Source organism: Aythya ferina, assembly GCF_964211825.1.
Source record: "Aythya ferina genome assembly, chromosome: 11".
Lineage (NCBI taxonomy): Eukaryota > Metazoa > Chordata > Aves > Anseriformes > Anatidae > Aythya > Aythya ferina.
In genome coordinates, this window is record NC_140307.1 from 8,059,429 (window position 1) to 8,086,042 (window position 26,614).

The following is a 26,614-nucleotide window of genomic DNA, read 5'->3' on the forward strand; positions in this document are numbered from 1 at the left end:
ATGACCACTTTACTACTAGTGTTTGTGTGTTTGCGAGCCATCACCACGGCCGCCTCTGTGGTGCTCTCAGGTACGTGCTGTGGGGCGCAGGGAGCCGGCACCGAGCAAGGTGCTGTACACTGGTCCCAAACCCGAGCGTGGGCATCTCTAGGTGTGCCCAAAAGTTCCTCTGTGTACACATGGAGCCCTTCGCCAGGTGGCTGCAGCCACAGTCCGTCACTGTCCTAGTGCCTGGGGAGCTGGGGGGGTAGCTCAGCGTACGGTGGATTTAGGGGGAAACCAAGGGAATTTCATCATTCCCCCTTTTTTCAGCCCTATCAGGTGTGATCTCGTGTTGCGGGCAGTAGGCACGCTGCAGTACAGCCCTTCATTCCCTTCATTCCCACATCCCAACTCCCAAGAGTAACCACGGAGCAAGGGTCATTGCTGTAACTTCCATTTCTGCAAAGCGTTTCCTGCAGACTAGACCAAAAAGGGCTCACCTGAACGTGTGGGTAGTTTTCGTAGCAGACAGGCATTGGGGACGTACAGAAGCACTGGATACTTTGGATAAAGTGCATTACCTCTGTAACCATTGCTTTGTTTGGGAACTGGCAGACAGTAGTGATGGCCTGGAAGTGAAGATACCTGAGCAGTCTCCCCTGCGCGTTGCCCTGGGCAGCTCCCTGAACATCCCCTGCTACTTCAACATCCCGGAGGAGGAGGACACCAGTGCTCTGCTGACCCCGCGGATCAAGTGGAGCAAGCTCTCCAACGGGACAGAAGTTGTCTTGCTCGTGGCCACCGGTGGGAAAATCCGGCTCAACACGGAGTACAGGGAGGTGGTCTCCTTGCCCAATTACCCCGCCATCCCCACCGACGCCACCTTGGAAATCAAGGCGCTGAGATCCAACCACACTGGGATTTATCGCTGTGAAGTGATGTACGGCATTGAGGACAGGCAAGACACAATAGAGGTCCTGGTGAAAGGTGAGACCCTGCCTTTGCTGTTTCCTCCCAGGATTGTGCTGGGCAGAAGGGAAGAAGAAATATATGGACAGGGAGGGTGCTGCTCTCCCCATAAGCATCAGCCCTTTTGGTCAGGCCTCAAATAGGGTCACAAACAAGTGAGCAGAAGCCATGGGCCAAGCTTTTATTTCAGCAGGTTAGCGGCAGACTAAACTGAGCAGAAATGACTCATGGCTGAGTACATGGCAATAAAAGGACTTTTCTGGCAGAAGGTGAGTTAGAGGCAGGAGGATGACGCCCTTGTCAGGAGGTGGTGCTGGGTATGCTGAGCTATTGCTCAGAGCGAGGCAGGAACAGGGCTAGCGCAAAACCTTTTAATTCATCCAGACATTTTAGGAGATGGGATGCCCTCAGCTGGAGAATTGGTCTGTTCTGGAAAACCTTTCCCCACAGTCTTAAAAAGCCCACCCTACTCATAGGTGGATAAAAAATCGTTTAGTTTAAGGATCCTATGATCCTTATCTTTATCACGGGTCTTGCTTCCAGCACAGCAGGAGAAATGAGAAGCTTTCTGCTGGGCACAGGCACAGCACGGGCTGGGAGCCCCCTCTTTGCCTCCCGGTGAATTTTCCACTTGGCTGGTGCCAGACCAGAGCGTGCAGAGAGCCTTCCCTCGGAAAGCCCCCTGTTTATCAAAAAACACAACTCACATTTTCAGATGATCCAGAGATTTTAACTGGTACACCTCGTATGAAATATTGTTCTTTTTCCCTGGGTGTTTGCAGGAGCAGGGGGTTGCACCCTTCAAACACACGCAGCAGTCACCGAGTCACCCTGGGCTCGAGATGCTAAAACACAGAAAATCAGCACAAACGTCCATCGTTTCTCATCCCTTTCTCTGCATCCCTAACTCCCGTGGAAGGAAGGGGCTGGGTCCTCCCCAGCAGGCGTGCCGCTGATGCCCGTTGTGTTTTCCAGGTGTCGTGTTCCACTACAGAGCCATCTCCACGAGGTACACCTTGAACTTCGAGAAGGCCAAGCAGGCCTGTATCCAGAACAGCGCCGTCATTGCTACCCCCGAGCAGCTGCAGGCTGCCTACGAGGACGGGTACGAGCAGTGCGATGCCGGCTGGCTGGCTGACCAGACTGTCAGGTAAGGGCAGGGCTGTGATGTGAGGGCAGGAGTCCCATGATGAGCTGCTGGATGGGGGTGGGTGGGATGCAGCTGTGAAATAGAGGGTCTCGTGATTGCTGGTGTGCAGGGGGAGGTGTGGGCTGCAAGGTTTTTCCTGCTGGGGAGGGACCTTTAGGAGGAGAGATGAGTGGACGACAGCTAAACCCCAATCCTTCCTCTCTGATGGATGAAACAGATGCTAAGGAAAGATCCCCGAGTGTGGCTCAGCCCCCACGAGGAGGCACCCTGGCGTGGAGCCTGGGACCATGGTGGGGAGAGCAGGACAGTGGGTCTCAGGGTCTCCGCTGCCACCTCCCCACACATTTTCTCCTCCTAGGTACCCCATCCACCTGCCCCGGGAGCGCTGTTACGGCGACAAGGATGAGTTTCCAGGCGTGAGGACCTATGGTGTCCGTGAGACTGACGAAACCTATGATGTTTACTGCTATGCAGAGCAAATGCAAGGTGATTCGGGGGGGTTCTTGCCAGGTGCAGGAGCTGCCAAAGCTCTGCTCATGCCTAGAGCAGACAACAGTGCACAAAGGGCCTAGAAGATGGCAGGTTACAGATGAAAAACACATCATCCCCCAGCCAGGCCGCATGTTCTCTACGGTGTCTTTGTTAGACCTTGGACGATTTTAATGTCAAATGACTAATGCAGCCCAGAGGGTGGAGCTGGACTAACCTCCACCAGAGGCCGTGCCATCCTGCTTGTCTCTGATCACTCATTCAGGGCTGTGATGTCCAGAAGTGTCCACCACCCGTGGTTATAATAGGGGCCCAATGAAATATTCAGCACATCAGAAGTGAAATTGTCCTTTATTTTCCTCTTACCCTGTGACTCCAGCTAGCTGAGTGTGTTTCCCTTCAGTTATCTACTCCACAAGACTCCCTTTCTTCTGGTCTCTAGAGATAGTCACAAGGTGGGGCTGCAGCTCAGCTGTAGTGCACAGGATTTTTTCCTCTTATCCACACTCAGGATTGGGAAAGGGAAAAGAGAGGGAACTGGGATTAAACCCGACACCAAATCCCTGTGCTGACAGATGCTCTGCTTGCAGGCAAAGTCTTCTACGCCACCTCCCCCGAGAAGTTCACCTTCCAGGAAGCATTCGACAAGTGCCGCAGCCTGGGAGCGCGGCTGGCCACCACGGGGGAGCTGTACCTGGCCTGGAAGGACGGCATGGACATGTGCAGCGCGGGCTGGCTGGCCGACCGCAGCGTCCGCTACCCCATCTCCAGAGCACGGCCCAACTGCGGGGGCAACCTGGTGGGCGTGCGGACGGTGTACCTGTACGTCAACCAGACGGGGTACCCGCACCCCCACTCCCGCTACGACGCCATCTGCTACAGCGGTGAGTGCAGTAAGAGACCTCTCTGTACCCTGCAAGCAAGGAGCAGCTCCTTGGCCACAGCTATCTTAGCCTGGAAAGGTCCCCAGTGCTTTTCTTTTGTCGCAGTGCTCACCGGAGGTTTTTCTGTTCTGGTTTGAAAGAGGACCAGGTGGGACTACCCAAATATTTCTTGAGAAAACATCCAGTAGTGTAGTCTAGGAGCGTGAATTAAATTCATTGTAATAATTCACACAGGCTGATGGAGGGGAGAATTTTCCACTCTTGGTCATTTTTCATCTCAGGCACTGCCAGGTAGTAATTCAGTGTTGCTGGTCACTGCAGAGCAGCACAGAGGCAAAGGGACCTGGTCTGAATCCCTCATTCATGTTCAGGTTGGAAGCAAAGAGTCCAGAAAGTGCACGGGTGCCTGTGCTGTGCAGGAGAGCTCCAGGAAGGGGGGAGCAACACAGTCCTCTGCTCCCCAGTGCCACCACGCCTTCCAGCTTCGGTAGCAGACATAGAACAGAGCCCAGGTGCTTTTTGTACAGGACTTTCAATGCTGGAAAAGAGGAGAAAAGAGAACAGATCGGACCCTGTCTAGTGCTGTGATGTGGTGCAGACACTTAGTTTCCGTGCTGGGATAAATCAGAGGCTGCAGCAGTCTCTGGCAACTGTAAATGGGGCAAAATTGCACCTGGGAAGTGCGGAGCATCCCTGTGATGCCCTCTTTCTTCTAACTGCACTCTTCTCCCTGCAGCGAGAAGGGGGCGAAGCACAGCTGTGTACGGTCAGCTCAGGGCAGCCAGCAGTCATCATTCGAATAAGGCTTCCGTCTTTGCAGAAATGATAACAAGAAGATGTGTTTTGAAACCCTTTTTCCCAGGCCTATTGTGCCCAGATGTAGGTGTGTTCAGTGTATCAGAAGGTCCAAGTGCCTGTCCCTGTAAAACCTCTCAGACTTCTTGGTATCCATCAATGTGGCCAAGCCAAAGATGGTTCCAATCAGCACAGCTCCCCGGTTATCTCAGGGCAAGCATTCAAAACCTCTGAGTACAGCCAGTCCTCGTCTGAACATCTCTGTCTAATTTATTGAATCCTTTAAGATCTAAGAGGTACGACCTAAAATGAACTAGCAGGAAAATGGAATTGGAAGTAAGTAGAGCGGGGACAACAACCTTAGAGGCAAAGCCTGGCAGTGTCTTGTTAGCTCTCCCTCCCCAGCAGATATTTGCCTTGCTGTGTTTCCATCCCTCCCCGACCTCAGTTCTGTTTGATGCTGCTCTTTAAGCCCCCATCCCTGCTGTAGGCTGACCTGCTCAGTGGAGCATCAACAAGCACATTGTCCTACCCCTGAGGGATGTGGCTTGTGCAGGAAGGTGATTTGGGAGGGGACAGGTGGGAGTGATGCACTTGATCAAGTGTGTTTGGTGATGGAGGAAGCGTTCCTGGGTGTGATGAGTTCCTAGCTCCTCGCAGAGCAGAAGGAGGCAGTGATCCTGGTGAGACTTCTTGCTCTTAGTGTGAGGCTCCAGGTGTCTCCCTGCGCCTCTCTTGGGCTCAGACCTGCTGTGGAGGTTTCCCCAGTCCCCTGCTCTCTTCCGGCCACCTTAAATTCCTTGCAGCAGGCACTAGAGGTCAGTGCAGACTTGGATATGGGCAAGATGCTCCCGGGAACGGGAGCTGGGAGGAGAACAGAGAAAGTCCTCTGCTTTCCCAGCTGTGGTGAGTCATTGCCTCGAACTCATCAACATCCAAGGCCAGGCTGGATGGGGCTTTGGGCAGCCTGGTCTGCTGGGAGGTGTCCCTGCCCATGGCAGGGGGTTGGAGCTGGACGGGCTTTAAGGTCCCTTCCAACCCAAGCCATCCCGTGATTCCAAGATCTATGCCCTCCGTGCTGGGCTGTCATAGAGTGGAGAAAGGAAAGCCATGTGTTTTACCAGAACATCAGGATTTTCCTGCTAACCTCACAGCCAGCAAACACCCAGCTCCTCCAAGGCAGCCCCAGCACCGCACACCTCTCAGGACTGCCCCCTGCTCACTTTGCTCTGTCTCATGATGCAGGTGACGACTTTGAGGCTCTAGTCCCGGGGCAGTTCACTGACGAGGTGGGCAGCGAGCTGGGCAGTGCCTTCACCGTGCAGACCGTCACCCAGACCGAGGTGGAGCTGCCCCTGCCCCGCAACGCCACCGAGGAGGAGGCCCGCGGCAGCATCGCGACCCTGGAGCCCATGGAGATCACCCCCGCTGCCACCGAGCTGTACGAGGGCTTCACCAGCTTCCCCGATCTCCTCGCCACCGTTGCCACAGGAGAGACAGCATCCCCTGGGGAGGAGAACGTGACCAGAGAGGAAGTCACAGGGGTGTGGGCTGTGCCCGACGAGGTCACGACGTTGGTATCAGTCACCACTGTCACCACCGAAATGGCAGAGGTGAGCTCGGTGGAGGAGGCCATAGGGGTGACAGCCACACCAGGGCTGGAGCCTGCCTCGGTGTTCACAGTGGAAGATCATCTTGTGCGAGTGACAGCAGCCCCTGATGTCGCCCTCATCCCCCGGCAGCCCATTTCCCCCACCGGTAAGTCAGCACAACTCTGAGAAGCCTGAAGGTCAGCTTCTAGAAATAACTGAAAAGCTGAAAAGTCTGAGCTTCTGCCATCACAGAGGGCACCCAGCTCCCTGGAGGCATGCAGGCCTGTCTGGGGTCACAGGCAGGCTGAATGCCTCCACTGTGGTGGGACAGGAGGGCTGTGGGACACCTCAACATGTGCTGGAAGGGCTCAGGTGGCTGCTGCTTGGGGCTGCAGTGGTCATATCTACATTCCCATGGACATCTGGCTCCAGGGAAGGGGGAAATCAAGGTAGCAAGATCCCAGAGCAGGGCTAAAGAGATCCCCAGAGCATCACCCTATAAAGCAGCAGAGCTCAATGAGTGAGGGATCTCCATCAAAGTGTGTTTGACAGGCGGCAGCCCTTGCATTGCCATCAGGAAGACCCTATCTCGTCACACATCTCGGTTTGGCAGGTTCCTGTGTGCCCTGTCTCACCGTGTCTCCTCTTCCCCCAGGTGTGGTGTTTCACTACCGCGCCGCCACCAGCAGATACGCCCTCTCCTTCGTGCAAGCCCAGCAGGCCTGCCTGCAGAACAACGCGGTTATCGCCACCCCCGAGCAGCTCCAGGCTGCCTACGAGGCTGGCTTCGATCAGTGCGATGCCGGCTGGCTGCGGGACCAGACAGTCAGGTAAAACCATATGGAAGAGGGCAAGGCACCCCCTGAAATGACTTCAGCCATGAGCTTGGGCCTTCACTCTGGTCTGCCCTGCTGCTCTGATTGTCAGCAGCTGAAGCTGCCCTAAGGCTGTCTCATCGTATCTAGTAGCGGCCGATAGACCTTCCTTCTCAACCTGTCCCACCCCTTTCCTAATCTGTGTGAGCATCCTGCAGTGCTGAGCCTCACAGCATACTGACACATCGCAGGAAAGATGGAAGAAAAAATTGTGTTTACTGCCCTGAGCTGGAAGTGCGGGTTAAATTTGTTTCCAAGTTGTGCTGGGGTCTCTGAGCACCTCTAAATGTGAAGACTTTGTGTCCTGTTCCCAAATACATGGAGATCCTTCATCCAGAGCTCATAAAGCTGAGCTTGGGTTGCCTCCTCTCTTCCCTCTGTAGGTACCCCATCGTGAATCCCCGCAGTAACTGTGTGGGAGACAAAGAGAGCTCTCCGGGCGTGCGGTCCTACGGCATGCGCCCAGCCTCAGAGACCTACGATGTGTACTGCTACATCGACAGGCTAAAGGGTGTGTTGTCCCCGTTCCTCTGAGCTCTACTGTGGAACAAAACGTGCTCCACACCCCCACGTCTGGGGTTGGGCAGATGTGCCACAGGATGCCAAGGGTGGTGAGGTTCCAAGACTCATGCTTGTCTTTTCCATTATCCCTCAGGTGAGGTGTTCTTTGCCACCCAACCAGAGCAGTTCACCTTCCAAGAAGCCCAGCAGTACTGTGAGAGCCAAAATGCCACCCTGGCCTCTGTGGGGCAGCTCCACGCTGCCTGGAAGCAGGGGCTGGATAGATGCTACCCGGGCTGGTTAGCCGACGGCAGCCTGCGGTATCCCATCGTGAGCCCCCGGCCCGCCTGCGGGGGAGATGCACCTGGCGTCAGGACCATCTACCAGCACTACAACCAGACGGGATTTCCCGACCCGCTCTCACGGCATCACGCCTTCTGCTTCAGAGGTACCATCCCACCCCTCGTAGGTCATAAACACCTTCTTGTTCGGGGAGCGGGGTTTCATGAGGGAGCTTGGGCACATCAGGGTCCCAGTTTGGAATAAGCAGGATCCACCAAAGAGTCGCTTCTTCTGGGAACTCAGAGGCACATCCTCATAGTTATGTATTTACTTTATTGTCTTGATAAGCCAATATTGATATTGACTTTTCCTCAGAGGAAAAGTCTCACCCAATTCCCTCTGCCTCCACTTCTCTGCTCAGCTTGTCAGAAGTAATCTTCCATTATCAGAGTCTTTGTCTACTTTTTCACCATGGGTCATTAGTATTGTGTCTGGCTCATCCCTTATGCAGCCACTTCACCTGAGAATGTGAATTCCTGGAAACTCCCTCCATATCTTTCTTTTCCAGCTCTGCCATCTGTGGAGGAGGAGGGGGTTACCTCACTCTTTGAAGAAGAGGTGATGGTAACCCAAGTGATCCCTGGAGTGGAGGGGATACCTTCTGGGGAGGAAACTACTGTGGAGATGGAGTTTTCCACCGAAATTGAGAATCAAACAGCCTGGGGAACAGAGGTCTTCCCAACCGACGTATCGCTGCTCTCAGGTGGGTCAGGTGCTTCTCCATCTCTTGGGTCATGTTTGGCTGCTCTTGTAGGGCCAGGACACTCCTAAAATAAACAGGCTGTGTCCTCACATGGGGAAATCCTCTCCAAATGCATCCAGGAATCAAAGAGGAAACTCAGAGGTCTCCTATCATGTGGAGTTAGCTCTTCACATAACAGCCTCAGGTGCATTTCAGAGGAGTGTGCTGGGAAGCGTGGAGGTGCTCAGGACATATCCTGTGCAGTTAACAGCTATTTAAGATATTTTGTTCATTAACAAATATGAGAGGATCAAAGGATTTTTGCAAATGCCTTTATCCCAAAGGTGATTTTATTATTTTATTAGATATCAGTTTGGAGGTAAAGTCGGTAGGGAAGTTGTTGACAGCTTCTTTAAAATAGTTTAGTAAATGATTGTCCTATCTCCCTCTCTTTTTCCCCTCCTTTTTTTTTTTTTTCCAGTGAGCCCATCTGCTTTTCCTCCAGCTACCGTAATACCAGAGGAAACAAGTACCAATGCTTCCATCACCGAAGTGTCAGTGTCAGGAGAGATCCCTGAATCCGGAGAGCACCAAGTCAGTGGTGAATCTTCAACATCTGGGTGGGTATCTGGAGCCCCAGATACAAGCGGAGAACCAACTTCTGGAGGTTTTGAACTTAGTGGAGAACACTCAGGGATTGGAGAAAGTGGATTACCATCTGTAGACCTGCATACCAGTGGCTTTCTACCTGGAGAAAGTGGCCTGCCCTCCGGGGACCTGAGTGGCTTGCCTTCTGGCACTGTTGATATCAGTGGCTTACCTTCTGCGGAGGAAGATATAACCGTGTCTGCTTCCAGGATACCAGACATTAGCGGGATGCCTTCTGGAGCTGAAAGCAGCGGGCTGCATTCTGGCTTTAGCGGAGAAATCTCTGGTACTGAACTCATCAGCGGGCTGCCATCTGGAGAGGAAAGCGGGCTCGCCTCTGGCTTTCCTACCGTCTCTCTTGTGGACTCCACTTTGGTGGAAGTTGTAACAACGGCACCGGGACGGCAAGAGGAGGGAAAAGGATCGATTGGAGTCAGTGGTGAAGGAGAGCTATCAGGGTTTCCGTCTGCTGAGTGGGACACCAGTGGAGGAGCCAGGGGGTTGCCCTCAGGAGCTGAAACCAGCGGAGAGCCCTCAGGGCTGCCTGAGCACAGTGGGGAACCTTTTGGGGTGCCTGAGCTCAGCGGGGAACCTTCTGGGGTGCCTGAGCTCAGCGGGGAGCCCTCTGGGGTGCCTGAGCTCAGCGGGTTCCCCTCGGGGCTGGATGTCAGCGGAGAACCTTCTGGAGTCCCTGAGGTGAGTGGTGTGGTGGACCTCAGCGGCCTTACTTCTGGTGGTGATGGAAGTGGTGAGGCCTCAGGCGTTACCTTCATAAATGCCAGCTTGGAGGAGGTGACAACCCCTTCACCCGCAGAAGCAGAAGCAAAAGAGATTTTGGAGATCAGTGGATTGCCCTCAGGAGGTGGGGAGACATCAGGCATGGCGTCTGGGGGTTTGGAGCTCAGTGGCCAGCCTTCGGGACACATGGACTTTGGTGGGAGTGTTTCTGGGGTGCTCGAGATGAGCGGACTTCCAAGCGGGGTCATCGACAGCAGCGGAGAAGTCTCTGGTGTGGATGTCAGCAGCGGCCTGCCTTCTGGAGAGGAAAGTGGACTCCCCTCTGGCTTTCCTACGGTCTCTCTTGTGGATACCACTTTGGTAGAAGTTGTAACGCAGACATCAGTTGCACAAGAAGTGGGAGAAGGGCCGTCTGGGGTGATGGAGATCAGTGGATTTCCTTCTGGAGACAGAGGACTATCTGGAGAAGGGTCTGGAGCCGTGGAGTCTACTGGGTTTCCTTCAGGGACAGGAGACTTCAGTGGAGAGCCATCTGGGGTCCCGTATTTCAGTGGAGACATTTCTGGAGCTACGGATATAAGTGGACAATCTTCAGCAGTGACTGATATCAGCGGGGAGGTCTCAGGACTTCCAGAAGTCACTTTAGTCACTTCTGATTTACTAGAAGTTGTGACGAGACCAACAGTTTCACAGGAACTGGGTGGGGAAGCAGCTGTCACCTTCCCCTATGGTTTTGGGCCAAGCGGTGAGGCCTCTGCATCTGGTGAACTCAGTGGGGAAACATCTGCGCTGCCAGAAAGTGGCATAGAAGCATCAACAGTTTATGAAACCAGCGGTGAAACATCTGCATATCCCGAGGTGACTGTAGAGACATCCACGATTCAAGAAATCAGTGGGGAAACATCTGCATACCCTGAGGTCAGTGTAGAAACATCCACGATTCAAGAGATCAGTGGGGAAACGTCTGCATATCCTGAGACTAGTGTAGAGACATCCACAATTCAAGAAATCAGTGGGGAAACATCTGCGTTTCCTGAAATTAGCCTAGAAACATCCACAATTCAGGAAGTAAGTGGAGAAACATCTGCATTTCCCGAAATTAGCACAGAAACATCAACAAGGCAAGAAGCCCGGGGTGAAACATCTGCTTACCCTGAGATTATCATAGAGACATCCACGATTCAGGAAGTCAGTGGGGAAACGTCTGCCTTTCCTGAAATTAGCACTGAAACGTCCACCATTCAAGAAATCAGTGGGGAAAGTTCTGCCTTTCCTGAAATTAGAATAGAAACATCCACCGTTCAAGAAATTAGTGGGGAAAGCTCTGCCTTTCCTGAAATTAGAATAGAAACATCCACAAGTCAAGAAGCCCGGGGTGAAACATCTGGCTTCCCTGAGATTAGCATAGAAGCCTCCACTGTTCATGAAATCAGTGGAGAAACATCTGCCTTTCCTGAAATTACCATAGAAGCCTCCACAGTCCATGAAACCAGTGGAGAAACATCTGCCTTTCCTGAAATTAGCATAGAGACATCCACAGTCCATGAAATTAGTGGGGAAAGCTCTGCCTTTCCTGAAATTAGAATAGAAACATCCACAAGTCAAGAAGCAAGGGGTGAAACATCTGGTTTTCCTGAGATTAGCATAGAAGCCTCCACTGTTCATGAAACCAGTGGGGAAGCATCTGCATTGCCTGAAATTAGCATCGAAACTTCGACAGTTCGTGAAATCAGTGGAGAGACATCTGCATTTCCTGAAATCAGCATAGAAACTTCGACAGTCCACGAAATCAGTGGCGAAACATCTGCATTTCCCGATATTAGTGTAGAAACTTCGACAGTCCATGAAATTAGTGGTGAGACGTCTGCATATCCTGAAATTAGAATAGAAACGTCCACAAGTCAAGAAGCCCGGGGTGAAACATCTGGTTTTCCTGAGATTAGCATAGAAACGTCCACTGTTCATGAAACCAGCGGGGAAACATCTGCATTTCCCGAAATTAGCACAGAAACATCAACAAGACAAGAAGCCAGGGGTGAAACCTCTGCCTATCCTGAAATTAGCATTGAAACATCCACCATTCAAGAAGTAAGTGGGGAAAGCTCTGCCTTTCCTGAAATTAGAATAGAAACGCCCACAAGTCAAGAAGCCCGGGGTGAAACATCTGCCTATCCTGAGATCAGCATAGAAGCCTCCACTGCCCATGAAACCAGCGGGGAAACATCTGCATTGCCTGCTGTTAACATGGAAACTGCTGCCACGTCTCTGGCCAGTGGTGAGCCCTCTGGTGCTCCTGAGGGGAAGGAAATCCATGATGAAACGTCGGGAGCTGCGACACACTCAGTCACAGGCGTTTCGGGGGAAACCTCTGTCCCAGACGTTGTAATTAGTACCAGCACTCCAGATGTTGAGCTAACTCAGGGACCCAGGAGCCCTGAGGAGGCTCAGCTCGAAATAGAGCCCTCCACTCCCGCGGCATCAGGACAAGAGACAGAAACGGCCGCTGTCCTGGACAACCCCCCTCTGCCAGCCACCGCTACTGCTGCTCTGCCTCAAGCCTCACAAGAAGCCATCGATGCATTAGGACCCACTACAGAAGGTACTGTGCCTTCTCCTAATCCTAACACTACAGAGGGGAAGGGGAGGGAGGAGAGGAGCGGGCATAGCTGTTACTTTTTGCTTCTTCTACAGCCAAGAGCATTAACGCAGAAGCAGACTGAAGAAGAACATTATTATGGTGGGAAGCCATAAAAATAGGGGGGGTCCCACTATCCGTTAACAGCTGAAACCTCATGGTCTCAGTCCCTCATGCAGCAGTTATTGGTGTTCCCAAAGAAACCTGTGGTTAACGCCCCAACTGTGGGGACAGTTCTGCAGAGGGAATGCTCCTGTGTCACAGTGCAGCAACACGAGCACACAAGGCCCCAAACCACGTCATGTTCTGTAGCTCCTGTCTTAACAGATGATAGGCTGTGCCGGGTAGGTACTAATTATCCAGCCCCTGTAACCGCATGCCCAGGAGCCTTCTGCACCTCCCTCCTGCCATTTAGCAGGGAGAGCAGCTGGGGACCAGCTCCAGGAGATGTGCAGGTGGCCTTCCTGCCCCTGCTGCACCTTGTAGGAGGCATCGGTCGCTCCTCCGAGCTGCTGCTCCTGGTGGATGCGGCTGCAGCCCAGCCCCGATGAGCAGCCCGGTGGAGCTGCCAGGAACACAGTGGGGGCATCGTCTGCTTCTGCCCCCCGGTCCATGGCTGACTGCTGGCACCTAGGTGAGCTCTCCCCTCCGTGCTGCTGGAGGGGGGATGCAAAAAGAGTATTCTGTGAACGATTGGCGAGAGCCGCTGGGTGTGATATGGCTGGGGAAGGCACCAAGGCATTCACGCCCCAGCTGAAATTGCTCTTAGCCATCGCTATCATCTAAAGAAAACAACATCTTTTTTTCTTCTCATGTGGAAACTAAAGCAAAGACGGCTCCGCCCGCCGGAGACTTCCACCCTGGCTGAGGGACGTGGCTGAGAAGTTGGATAAGGCAGGCTGCGAGCCTCTGCCCTGTTTTGTTTCTCTTTCCGTGATGTGCTGACTGGCTGCCCGGACCGCCGGGTGTTTCCAAGCACTTGCTCCACGGCTGCAGGCTGGCCATCAGCTGCTGTGCAGCGCCGAGGGGCTGAGAGGCAAAACAAGCCAGCTGGGGACCAAAATCTCCACTCTGCGCCTTGTCACTGCTGGCTGTGACATTAGCACCGGGCACGCTGCTCCCGTCTTCCTGCTGCCCTTTGGCACGGAGCGTGGCCACCCTCCAGTCTGCATCCTGTGCTGCTCTCTGCAGTGCAAACGGGCAAAATGTGTGAGGTGATGCTCACAGCAAGCCAACGCTGCCTTCTGGCAGCCCCGCTGATAGATGTGCTTCCCTCCACCCTGCCCCTTTTTGGTGCTTTAGCAGGACCCACTGCTGCCAAGTATAAACAGATACAATATTTAAATCTGAGCAGCCTTGTATGGTGAAAATGCTTCGCTAGCTTTCTGACAACCATGCAGCAAGCAGTGCTGACGTGCCTTGGAGGCATTGGGATGCTACAAGGAGAAGAAGAGCAGTGGCATTGTCATGCCTGCCAGCCACTGCTTCTTGGCCAGGAAGGAGCCCAGGAACACAACATGTCCCACGACATCCCTGGCCATGGCTTGGTTTCACTTTGCTACTGCCAGTAGCAGGTTCTGGGGCATGGGCCCCATTGCAAAACTATTCGTTCTTGTGCTGTGGCATAAAGGTCCTACATGTGCTTTAGGTGCATCACGGTTCTGGACGGGCTGCACCCTCACGTTGGGCACTCTGCAGAAGCATGGCACAAAAATATCTGCAAAGAGACCGACTCAGTTCCTTCTAGCAGAAGTAATTCATCCTGCCCCCTTCCCATCTTACCTCCTGCACTGGTTAATCCGCGCCCCGTGGCACAGGCAGCTGGATTTGGCAAGGGTCTGTAAATGCAGGGCTGTGTGAAGCTCAGCCTGGTTTCTAATTTCATTTCCATCCTCGAGGCAGTTTGAACGAGTTCCCTCTGCATCACTTCTCTCTGAGACACCAGGTAATTGCAGACCTTTGTTCAGCCCTGGTCCCACACATCTGAGGTCCCCCATCCCTGCAGAGCCCCTGCACAGCAGATGCTGCAGGCATGGGCGAGGACAAGGCATTAGGGTGGTCCCAGGGCCTGGGGCTTGGGAACTTCGTACCCAAAAAACTTCTTAGCACACCTAACAAGCCCTGCTTTTGGTCCATGCTTGCTGCCACGTCCTAGCCTGGAGGTAAAAACAAGTCAGCAAAGGCGGAGGCGAGTGAAAGGAAAGGAACCAGCCAGTGAGGCTCAGCAAAAGAAAAAAAAATTGGCCCCAAAGTATGGTTTTATTTCACTGCTTATTCTTTTTATAAATTACCCACAAGGCGATTGCCAGATTCTGCGGAGCATTTGTTAGCCAACATTCTTGTGAAGTATTTAGAAAGAAAACCATGTGTTCGGCAGCTCATGTGTGAAGAAGTTTGAAAAATGTTCCAAAATTGGAACGTGTTGTGTATTCATGAGTCACGGGAATGACGCTCCGGCAGCTGGGGTTTCTAAGCAGGTGACAGATAGAGGTAAGCGACCGCTGCGTGGAGCCTAACGTGGATTCCTGATCAACCAGAGATGGGCTTCAGGACACATGCTTGGTTGGTGCTCCCCCAGAAGATATTCTAAGGTGGAAGAACATTTTGGTCAATGAGCTTCGCAGCAGTATCCCTGCAGGGTGAAACGCAGCCCAGGTTGGGGTCTGAAGGAGGCTCATCCAGGCAGCAAGAAAGTGTACTGACCGTGAACGTGCAGCACCTCTGCGCTGAGGGGAAACTCCTCCAGAAAAGCAAAGTGATGGCAGAAGGGAGAGGAGGAAGGAAAAACATTCACAGATCTTCTTTTACTTCAGCTACTCTTCCCACATGAAAAATCTATGAGGAAGATCCACGGGTTGGAACCCAAAATAGTGTTTCCTGTGCTGTGGCTCCCTTTCTACCTGAAGCTTCCTGGTGTTTGACTTTAGCTCTTGCAGAAAGACCACCTCTAATACCTGTGCCTTGTGCTGTGCTCAGAGCTCGCAGGGTGTAATGATTGCCCATTAAATGCAACAAATTTTGACTACCACTGAAGCACGGGTGAAGCCAGTTCAGCTCACAAAAGGAGCATGGAGTGAGGAGCAGGGGGCACGCGGCTGCTGGGCTCCTGTCCTGTCATTTAAGTGTTCCAGTTAGATTCAGCAGCCTTGTTAGTGGGATGATTTCAGAAGAATGATATTTCTCTGCTCTGCTGTAGTCCCTACTTCTCTCTAAAGGACAGAGCCAGAAGCACAAGAAGACCAGAAATTAACACTTGCCATGCCAGTATTCTTTAGTTTTTAACCAAATTGAAGGCTTTGCCTGCACACGTCTTTAGTCAGCAGTTTGACTCCTCCATGAGGACAGGAACCCTACGAGCCTACAGCTTGAAGAATTGTCCATGGACTTGGCTTCTCCACCCAGAGTTTTGCCAACTCAGTGGGTCTTTTTGCTTCTGGTAACATTTGAAGACAAATAATTATTAGCTGAGAAAAGCAAGCTGGCGCTTCAGTGAGAGGCTGTGGTTTGGAGCACTCCGACCAGACAATGACTTAACAACTTCACTCAGGTCAGGGGGGAAAATAGAAATGTGCTGAAATGGCAGCAATTTATGTTAAGTTTTGCTTCTCTCTGGTGAAATGAACTCATGGAGACTGCTGCCTAAGGCCCCAGCATAGCTGAAGGTTAGAAGTCATAGGGTGAAAGGTCTTGACGAGTTTTTCTCCTTCTTCATACCCTGGAAATCCAAGGGATAGTGTTTTGTTGGTTCAAAGAAGACTGAACCAGAAGAAAAATTTCTAAAAACCATTCACCTGGTTCATAATGCTTCACCTAGTGTGGAAGGGAGTGTACATCCTCAAGAAGGAAATGGAGCTTCCAGCCCTGGCTGAGAGATGAGCAAAATCAGAAACCATTCACGGCCGCCCAGATGATTTGATGTCTCCTGGACACACTGTGCATTTTGCACCAAAATTTTATTTGCTTAACTCAGACCTTTCTCTGAAGATGCAGCCTACAGCCCTGGGCTAGTTTTTTATATATATCAGTTAACTTCTACACACAAGGTTTTGGAGGCAGAGATACTAAAAGTTGCTGAGCTCTCCTTCCATGGGAGTGTCACACTAATCAAACATCCCAGCAGATTGGCAGCTTCTCTTAGAAACAGGCTGTGCCAATATCTGCCCTTCCACTGCATGGAGGATGTGGTTTAATCATTAAAGTTAATTATTTTCAGAACTTAATTGCTCATCATAAGTCACCAGCTGGCTACATGATGTTCAATGCTGGTACTTTACTTAAAATGTGAGGGAATTGTTTCCCCCAACTCCTCCTATTCTTTTCTTGTAGGAGTCACTCTACAGTTGCTCAAATGTTTTTCTTCTCTGAGTTATCAGTTCAAACTTCCCCAGAGTCTCTGAAAAGCAAATTTAATTTGTACCTGGATTTTTTTTCCTTTGGCCTCTAGAAGACAATGTTGTATCTGGTCTCTGAATCCCTGTCTGGATAATCACACTTACAGGAATCTATAAAGAACGGGTGAGAGGCACAACAGGGACAGCTGGACATCCTGAAAATGCCTTGCCTTTCAGTCCTATATTTTCCTCTCTGCAGCACAAAAACAGGAGCTTAAATCCTCGAGTGTGTTTCTAAACTAGTCACTTAGAGCTCCAGTAAAACTGCACAGTTTATTTCAGGAGCTGGGTGATAGCATCCTGTCTGTTTGCAAGCTGCTTCTCCCCAATAAATGTTTTAAGTGCAAACCTGGCCTTATTTAATGGATATTCTTGCTATCATCGATCCAGGCTGCCATTGAGAGAAATGCAGAGACTTTGTGACAACTGCACCATTTTAAGAAGTGTTAGCACTGTTTCTAGCATTGTCTTCTTAGCTTGGGATGAAGGATTTTGAAAGTAGTCCCTTCTCACTGTGTGTTCACTTTTGCATGCCATTTGCCTTCTGAGCAAAACCAGGACTGATCTATTTCTCTTTCATTTCTAAAGGATTTTTCTTTCCAATTTCCATGATCTAGTACAGCACATTGTCTTCAAAGACACTGGGCAAATACTTCTGCTGTGTTCAGTTGCATCAAAAGAAAATAGTACTGACTATATTTAGTAAGTATCTGGCAATGCAAGAGAAAGCTTAGGAGGAAAATGGTGAAGGAAATTCAAAGTTTGCATTGTAACACTGCAACTCCCCTTGCTTTTGCCAGCCAACAGTTTACATCTTCCAGATGCAAGAGCCTATTTACGTTAGATTTCTTTGTTTTAATTTCTGGTTTCGTTTAAAAAAAAAAAAAAAAAAATCCAAAAGTTAGACCTTAAGTCCAGTTAATATTGTAAAATAGAAACTCTTCTGACAATAGGTTTGGATAATCTTTTGCAACTTCTGGGTGATATTAACTGCAGTGCAAATCATCTCACAAAGAGCTGTTGATTTTGCATTATCCTTGAGAAGTGAGTTAATAATAAGGTCTAAATGGGCTTCCTATTCTTGGCACTGTGAAGCATTTTCTTCTCTGCCTCTGTTTCAAAGCCGAAGCTCTTGAAAGCCAGGGCTGCCTCTGTTCTGCATCCCATGCCACATCAGTTGTCCTTTGTTAGCGCCGGGTAATAATAGCAGGAGTTTCTCCTTGTCGCTTGATAAGCTCTCAAGCTGCACCTCAAAGCAAAGCTGACTTTTGAATGACTGCTCACCCAAGCAAATAAATAGCTCACGTACGCTGAAGGCCCTTGGGTGATGAGGGAGGGAGGAGGCAGCCGGTGCTGTGGAGCTTGGGGCTGGCCCCTGCTGAGCACAGCCTGCTGGTGACGGGCACAGTGATGTGCTGACCTCACCTAGCCCCAAACTCTGGGGAAGCAGGTGAATTTCTGGCACAGAAAAGGTTAAGAAGAAAAAAGCCAGGCACTGAATGATAGATGGGATTCTTTTCACTGGAGTTCTCACCTCCCATAAATCCCATGGCTTTGATGTGATATCCTAGAACCACCCACAAGCCAGGGTTTCCAGAGGCACCATGGCTGCCAATCTTAAAGCTTACTTTCCTACAAGACCAGATTTTCTGGGAGGACCAGAATCAGCAACACTTCCTCCGAGCTAACTGACATGTTTAAGTTTCCTGATATCAGCCTGGTGAGGTGATGCTGCATCCAGATGGAGACACAGTCACTGTCCCCACAGCAAACGGGCTGAAGGGGGAGTTTGGTATTTATGATCATCATGTGTTTAAAATGTCTTCTTTCCAGCCATTTGCAGCATGCTGCTGGGGGAAGAAAAAGAAAAAGTCTCACTTTTATTTGTTGTCTGTTTTTCCTTTGCTACCTGTGAGTAAACACCTTCTCTCTGTGTGTGATATATGCAGATATATATGGGTACGTATGGAGATATACATACCATATATATTGTACGCAGAGATTTGTTTTTACAGCCTATATAATATGTGCAGTCATATTATATACACTGTCTGTAAAAGGAAATTCTGCCCCGGTGTTATTTCCCAGCTGGAGATTTGTGGCAATGAATTTGCATGTGTGTGTCTGCTCCCTCTTCCTCCGGCCCAAGGGATGGCAACAACTCAGAAGAGATCTCGGATGCACCAAGTTTTAGTCCACCTTGCCAAAGATGACCAAAGACTCATTATTCCCCGCTAAATATTCTGCTTTAGCTCTTGCTTTAGTACTCTGTTCCCACTTCTGCACTGTGCTTTCCCCTCAGTGGAGCCTGATGGACAAAGGAGAGCCTTTCCTTACTTGTTCAGCTGGAGCCCACTGGAATCAGTACAAACATCTGCTGCCACTGCTGTTGGAAGCCCGGGGGGACCTCTAGAGCTGTAATCATCCCTCAGGATCCTTCATTTTCCTTCACGCTTTCTGTCTTCTAAGAACTCCAAGTGTCACTGATCAGCAATAGCCAGCCAAGCACAGCTCCTCTCTTCTACCAGGCCCCCTTCTCTCAGTGAAGAACTAACTGCAGAACTGGTGTGAGTGGGTCCATCAGCCATCTGAGAAATGATTACATTGCTCACAATGACACAGCCTAGAATAAAGATGAGAATCCTCATGCTCCAAACCAATTTACCATCCGAGGTCAGGAAGAATGCTTTGCATCCCTCAGGCACGTTACAAAGCGTGCCATCTTTTACCTGATATCATCAGACATTGGCCACTGAGCAACCAGACGTTCACACCAGGTATAACGTGTCTGCTCTCATGTGTCTGGGGACACTGAGCAACTGGGCCACTCAGGCTGAAAATGCCCTAGCCAGAAGAACACAGACCTTGAGGAGTCCCTGCTCTGCTCTGGCATTTCCACAGCCACCACGTTCATCATCTTCGAGTGTTTCTTCACTAACCTCTCTCATCCACAAGAAGAGCATGGGAAGTTAGTCAGCACTTTTACAGAGTTGCTTCTCTTCTGAGTGTGAAAGAAAGAGGTGTTATCTTGCACGAAGAGCTAATCAGTCATCACTTAGCCTAACCTGCATGGTGTGCTCCCACTTTCTTCCTTAGTCTTGTTTCTTTAGTTGAACATCTCTGAGATCTTTCCATTCTGAACGATTTTCCTTCTGATTCCAAAGGTTGATAAGTAGGATTAAGGCTCAGTATGGAGAGATACTAGGAGAAGGACTTTAATTCTAGCACAAATTACATTTTCTTATATAGAGATACAAACTGCTTACACGTGGTCTTCTTCAGAGCATCCTTGTCTCCTTCATTCTTCCCCAAGATGATAGAGGATGGAAGTGCTATCAAATGATGGCACTTACCGCACAGGCTTGTGCAAATTAGCAAACTGAGAAACACTGGAAAGCTGGGGGCTGAATTCTTCCCATCCCAACTTCTCTTTTCAGCTGTGGAAAAGCAGAGGGAATCTTAAGAGCTGCTCTAGATGGGAAAATAGGAATAGTTTCCACCACCATGAGGGAATCCACAGCTGGGAAAGACCTACAGCTTCTTCCAGGCCCATCACAAGCAAGAGAGTGCACAGTGTGGACAGATCTGGAGAGAAGGGCACTGCACTCCGGTGTTCTTCACCAAGAAGAAGCTGCCATAGCCCTTCCTAAAATCCTCACAAGGAAAAGGCTGAGGGTCTTTGAACCACTTTTGAATGCCCTTCTTTTCTTCCCTGTACTTAGATTCACTGAAATTACTTGCCCTAGGACTTCATCTGAATGATGGTTAGGAAGAAACTAGTAGGGAACACTGGCTCCAGGAATGCCAGCTGGGAGACAGACATCCATTTCAGGATGTTTTTCCCACTTTTGGGAAGCCCACATTCTTCCTGGTATGCACACAAATGGTGGAGATGGCCACATGTTTGCATGTTCCATCCCTTGGGCAGAGATGGTAGACAATGAGGAGTTACCACAGCTATCAAAGAGGCTGAGAGCTGTGTCGGATATACATCTTGCTGAGGCTGTCTTGATGTCTCCAGAGTGGTGTTCAACCATCAAGTGACACCAAACCAACATCCTCCTCGTAGGGTGGTCGGGCCTCTTGCCTTCGTCCCTCCAGCAGCAGCAGTGGCAGTATGCTTCCAAATACGAACCTGACACCTCCCAGGTTCCCCCAGAGCACCTGGTCCTCCCTAAACAAGCAAGGAAACGAGTTCTCCTCTCGGTGGGGTTCCCTGCCCAGAGCCCTAATGGAAGCCCTTCATTTCTTGCAGACACTGATGAGTGCCACTCAAGCCCCTGTCTGAACGGAGCTACCTGCGTTGATGGCATCGACTCTTTCAAATGCTTATGCCTTCCCAGCTACGGAGGGGACCTGTGTGAGATCGGTACGGCCTACCTGGCTTCAGCTAATCTTACTAACAGCTCCACCACCTCCTTCCCACCCTACCCCAAAGAGCTGATCCCAGGTGCTCCCGTCAGCCCTCATCTCCGTTAGCTAACCTCTAACAGCAGCTTGGAGGACAGCAGGGGAAGGTTTCGAGCCTTTTGCTTACATATTCTGATTAGTTTGCTCATCACGGCGGCGTGTTCTCTAAGATCCCCAAGCAGGAACTTCTGGCGTCTTCTTCAGCTTTCTCTCGCTCAGTTTCTCTGGTGGAGCTCTGTACAGAAGTCACTGTCTCGTTGGGTCAAGGTCCTGTTCATCTGTAACAGCAGGGAAGCATCTGAGCACATCTTCACCCCGGGCAAGCTGTCTCTGCTAGACTGGAATTTCATGGAAGGATGCTTCAAGCAGGCCGTGTGAAATGATTGCGTTTCACTCCGTGAGGATGCAGCTGAGAGAAGCCTCCTTCACCCCAGGACCCTCGGCCGATCTGACACAGCACGACATTTTTGTCATCTCTGCATCGCGGCTTCCCGTGGCAAAACCAGCGGGGAGTGTGTATCTTTGAGAAAGCATGAAGCGACCTACTTCTACATCGAGATGAGGCGCACTTTGACCTGCGCTAATACTTCTTTTTGTTTCTACAAGAAAAGAATTTTTTTTTTTTCTTAAAGCTGATGGAAGCCCAAACTTTTGTCAGCTTAACTGAGGGGAAGCTCCCCTGCCTTGCTCAAACAAGACGAATAAGTTCGCAATTTCGTACTCACCTTGACGCAAGGAATGATAACACATGCTGGATTTTTTCTTCACCTGTCTGCATCTCTCTTTCTGCTTTCAATATGAGCATATGGAGCAGACCATAAGAAGAAGGCTCAGGATTTTTGGACCGTCTAGGCAAGAAAGATGCTGTCTTTATGTCCCCTTGCTAATGAAACCTCATCAGCTCCCGATTTACTCATCCCTGCTGCCTTTTGTTCCACCAGAAGATGCCTCCCCTGCAGCCGCTTATAAACTTGTTTGGCCCAAGCCAGCCTTAATTTCCTCCTTTCTGTGATTTATGGGCTCACAATGCCTGGGGCCCATAGCGTGGGAGATGCAGGAGGAAATCAATGCCCCGAATTCAGTGGTGAATGCAAATCTTGATTATTCCCATCCTTTCTCTGACATCTATTGGGCTCCAAGAGCACCGGGACACTGCAGGTGATCTCTGCCATCTGTGCGTGGCCCGTCCCTCCTGTCACCACGTGTCCCTACCAGGGACAAAGCTTTTTGTTGTTCTCCTCCAAGACGGTTGCTGTCATGTTTTCCCCTAAGTAACAGCTGTGTAGGAAAGAGCGGCCCTTCCCCGAGGCAATGTCCTGCTGAGGCTCTATGCCATGTGCTGTCCCATCCCCGGGCTGTGATGACAAGGGGTGGCATTCAAGCAGCTGGAAAAAAAATATATTTAAATCTCCAAAAACAGAGCAATGTCTGCTCACCTTGTGCGAGCGGTCTGCCTGCAGAGACCAAGGATCCTTAGAGCTTCAGCTACTTCCAGATAATCCCTCTGATCTGCTAAGGAGGACAGAAAACATTTTAAACCCTCCCAACGCCTATGAAGCACCTGCAGTCCCCAGTCGGAAGAAGACCAGAAGGGTGGATTAGCAGGAGTTTGTGTGACTGAAGGTGACCGTGCTTTGACCTACAGAGTTTAACAGCAGAAGAAGGAAACTGAGCACAGAAAACCTTACAGGGAAGGGAGAGAGGCACAAGTACTGATGAAATCTCGCCACTCCCAGAGCAGGAGGTGGCTGAGAAAGGGTGGGAGGCCATGCACCTGCAAGGCTGACATCAAACCCCTCCTGGCGTGTCCTCGATTTCTGCTCTCACCTCTACTGGACCTCTCTCCATCCAGGGTGTAGCAAGGCTCTCTCTGCTCCCTCCTCATGGACTGCAGAGGGAAAGCTCATCCCTGCGAATGCACATATTGAAAAAAAACGATATGGCAGAGCTTGTTCAAGGCCCTAGAGGTACACCACCTCCAGCCAGTGGCTGCTCCTGCCCAAAACTCAATTTCATGTGCCACCATAACACCATTTTTGTGTCTGCCTCCAGTTCCTTCAGGCACATGGAGAAGTGTGCTGTTGTGTTGGATGGGAGCTACTGAAAGCTACTTTTGTGGTGGCTTCTCCATTCACCTCTGTTCTCCCCATCCGTGGTTATATTTTATAATTAATAGGTTCGACTCTTCAGAGTTTCTCAGGTGGTAAAAGACACTCTAAAAAGCTGAGACATTTTCTGTCCTTTTCTCACAGCTTCCAAGACTTTCCCTTGAGATTTCATTTTCTTTCTCTGCCATGGTAAGTTCCTGCCCCCTCTCCTTTCTCCATCTGGGTAGGCTTCCTTTTCCTCAGAACCCAGAACCACAGCAAGCGATGTGACCACCTGAACCCGGGCTTTCCTCCCCCCTTTCCTTTTCAACATGCAAAATGTCGATTCTGGGCTCTGGGATTCAGGTTTTGGAGATACTTTCCAAAGCAAGAAAACTCTGCAGGTCAGCACAAGTGAGAAAAGGGGGTTGTGGCTTGAGCCAGCTCCTCAAGAAGCCCAGACACCAACGAGGATGGAAGCGCTCAGAAATAAGTGTCTTACTCAAGTTTTCCAGTAGCACTGATCACCTTAGGTCAAATACAGGGCCTTCAACACAGGCTCCCTTCTCTTCTGCATTTTTCTTGGATATCTTCTGTCATTTTCCCTGGGATGTGGCACAGACACCACGGTCAGGGGTTGCTTTTTAGCGGCGGTGACCGCGTGTTGTCCTGTGCCGTGGCTGCGTCAGCTGCCAGCAGGTGAGTTGGGAGGCCTCCAGGCTCACGCTCCAACTCCTTGTCATCACGCCCTTGTGTGTTGCAGACCTGGAGAACTGCGAGGACGGCTGGACCAAGTTCCAGGGTCACTGCTACCGGCACTTCGAGGAGAGGGAGACGTGGATGGACGCCGAGACCAGGTGCCGAGAACATCAAGCCCACCTGAGCAGCATCATCACCCCGGAGGAGCAGGAATTTGTGAACAGTGAGTGTTGGGGGGCATGTGGGGGACCTGCAGCGAGACACGGGGAGCCACCACCCACTCTTCTCTCCCCGTCTGGTTTTTGCAGGCCATGCACAGGACTACCAGTGGATCGGGCTCAGCGACAGAGCCGTGGAGAACGATTTCCGCTGGTCCGACGGGCACTCGCTGGTGAGTCCCTGGGGAGAGCCGGGGGCACGGCAGTGGGGTTCCCCTGCTGGTTCCAAGCCTCTCGTGAAACAGAGCCACAGGCTGGGCCCCACGGTGGTAGAAATAATTGGGCAGCCCGTGGTTTCTCCGGATAACAGGCAGGAGACACAAAGGAGGGGAGGAGAGGTAGCGGGAGAAAAGGGAGGGCTTGGCCCCAGGTGAAAGGCTTTCCTCTCCCCCCAGCAATTTGAGAACTGGCGGCCCAACCAACCCGATAACTTCTTCTCCGCGGGTGAGGACTGTGTGGTGATGATCTGGCATGAGCAAGGCGAATGGAACGATGTCCCCTGCAACTACCACCTGCCCTTCACGTGCAAGAAAGGAACAGGTGAGCTCCTGCACCAGCAAGGAGGGGGGCTCAGGGAGCAGTTGTGGGGCCAGGGCACAAGGGCAGCACTGGGAGCACCCAGAGCACGTGAATGGGAACCCATGGGTCAGCTCCGATGGGGTTTTCCTCGCAGGAAGCTTCATTTCTGCACAAGAAAATCAACGCAGGGAGCAAAGAGGAACGTGACATGGGTTTGTCACTGCAAGGGGTGTTCAAAAAGGTGGAAGGAATTGGCACTAGGATTTGACCTTGATCAAGCCTCTAGGAGAAAGATTCCTGAGGTCTTGAAAATGGGTAACACAAGCCAGCAGGAGCCAGGGCCTCACATCCCCAGGCAGGGCTTTACCCCGATGGCAGCATCGCTCCTGTACACCAGCCCCGTGCCCTGCCAGGGAAGCTGTAAGCCAGCCTCTCCAGTGAAGTTTTTATGAACTTTTTAGCAACATTCCCCTTTTTTGAATCACCTCCCTCTGCTTCTCCCCAAAACAAATGATCCCCCCACTGTCAGCTGCCTCTCTGGCCCTGGGGCTCAGGCGATGAGCCAGAAACCTTTCGGATCCCTCCATCTCTCCCTGTCTTTGCCCGTCTCCCACAGTTGCCTGCGGGGATCCCCCCGTGGTGGAGAACGCCAGGACCTTCGGCCGGAGGAAGGACCGCTACGAAATCAACTCCCTGGTGCGGTACCAGTGCGACCAGGGCTACATCCAGCGCCACGTGCCCACCATCCGCTGCCAGCCCAACGGGCAGTGGGAGGAGCCGCGGATATCCTGCATAAACCGTACGTCCCGGCCACCCCAATCCCCACGGCCCCGTCCCATGGGATGCCTTTGACCGAATCTTTCCCCCCCCTGCAGCCACCCTTTGGGGATGGGGAGGGTTGGGGCTGATGCCGGGGTGGCACTGCCATGGGGTCAGAGTAGCTCCGAGCCAAAGGGATGCCCTGGTCCCTTGTTTTGCTGGAAGTTTTGCCAAGATGGGGCTGTAGGAAGGGGAAAAAAGGAGCTTAATAAGAGCTACTTGAAGAAAAGGAAGAAAAAGGAACGCTCCTGCAGTGGTGAGCTCAGGCATCAGCAGATGACAGGAGCGGGGCGCTGTGCCCGGGGTCCCCCCATCCCGGCACGCTGCCGAGGAGCCAGGAGCCCAGCGGCAGAGCTGCCCCAAGGGACGGGGCTGGGCTCCTCACCCCTCTCCTCTCGGCCCTCCAGCCCTCTCCACGAGGCGTCCCAGCCCATCCCCAGGCTGCCTACACCCCGCTCCCATCCCTGCTCGCAGCTTCCCAACAATGTCATCGCCCTCAGCCAAATCACATCCGTCAAGTGTCAGCCCAGCTGCTGCTCCGGCTGCAGGCCCGGGGCGGAGGGGACAAAGCTCCAGGCAGGGAGGAGAAGGGGAGCAGGGGCAGGAGGCAGCGGGGCAGCCCCGGCTCGATGCACCAGGCAGGGGGCTCAGGCTGCTCCCCTTTTTCGAACCCTCCTGCAGTGTGTTGGTGGTGTGAGGCTGCCTCCAGGACACCCTGCTCACCCTTGTTTTCCCAAGGATTTCATTCTGCAGGGCACAAGCAACATCTGTGCCACCAACAAGGTGTCTTTTCTCCCCCCGCAGCCTCCAGCTACCAGCGCAGGCTATACAAGAGGAGCCCCCGGAGCCGGTCGAGACCCAGCGGCAGCGCCGTGCACAGACCCACCCATTAGAGCGGGGCGAGAGACACCGAGGGGCAAACAGAGAGAGAAAGAGATTTTTACAGAACAGTTATATTAACAGAGTCGATTTCTTCTTCTTCTTGTTGCTTTTTGTCATATAAGGAAAACAAAAAAAAATTATATTAAAGACAAACCCACCTTTGTGTATATATATAAAAGAAAAAAAAAATAATTAATGTTTTTCCAAGCACCAAAGCAAAGCGAATTAGAAGTCAGCCTTTTTACTAACCGTCCGGTTCCAATTATCTTCGTGCCTTCGGGGACAGGGAGGGGGGTGGGTTTGCAGA

The 26,614-nt window shown here is 51.5% G+C and overlaps 1 protein-coding gene across 1 annotated transcript; it reads left to right on the forward strand.

The window, feature by feature from the left end:
* ACAN (aggrecan) lies at nt 1-26,367 on the forward strand (the record flags this gene model as incomplete). Its single annotated transcript, XM_084532169.1, has 18 exons — nt 1-70; nt 598-969; nt 1,927-2,101; nt 2,460-2,587; nt 3,181-3,474; nt 5,515-6,027; nt 6,517-6,691; nt 7,120-7,247; nt 7,392-7,685; nt 8,088-8,282; nt 8,743-10,712; nt 10,833-12,246; nt 20,929-21,042; nt 23,934-24,092; nt 24,178-24,260; nt 24,483-24,627; nt 25,223-25,405; nt 26,230-26,367. 18 exons carry the CDS (start codon nt 1-3, stop codon nt 26,316-26,318), a joined length of 6,501 nt encoding a protein of 2,166 aa, XP_084388295.1. The 3' UTR covers nt 26,319-26,367.
* Between the last annotated feature and the right edge of the window lie 247 nt (nt 26,368-26,614).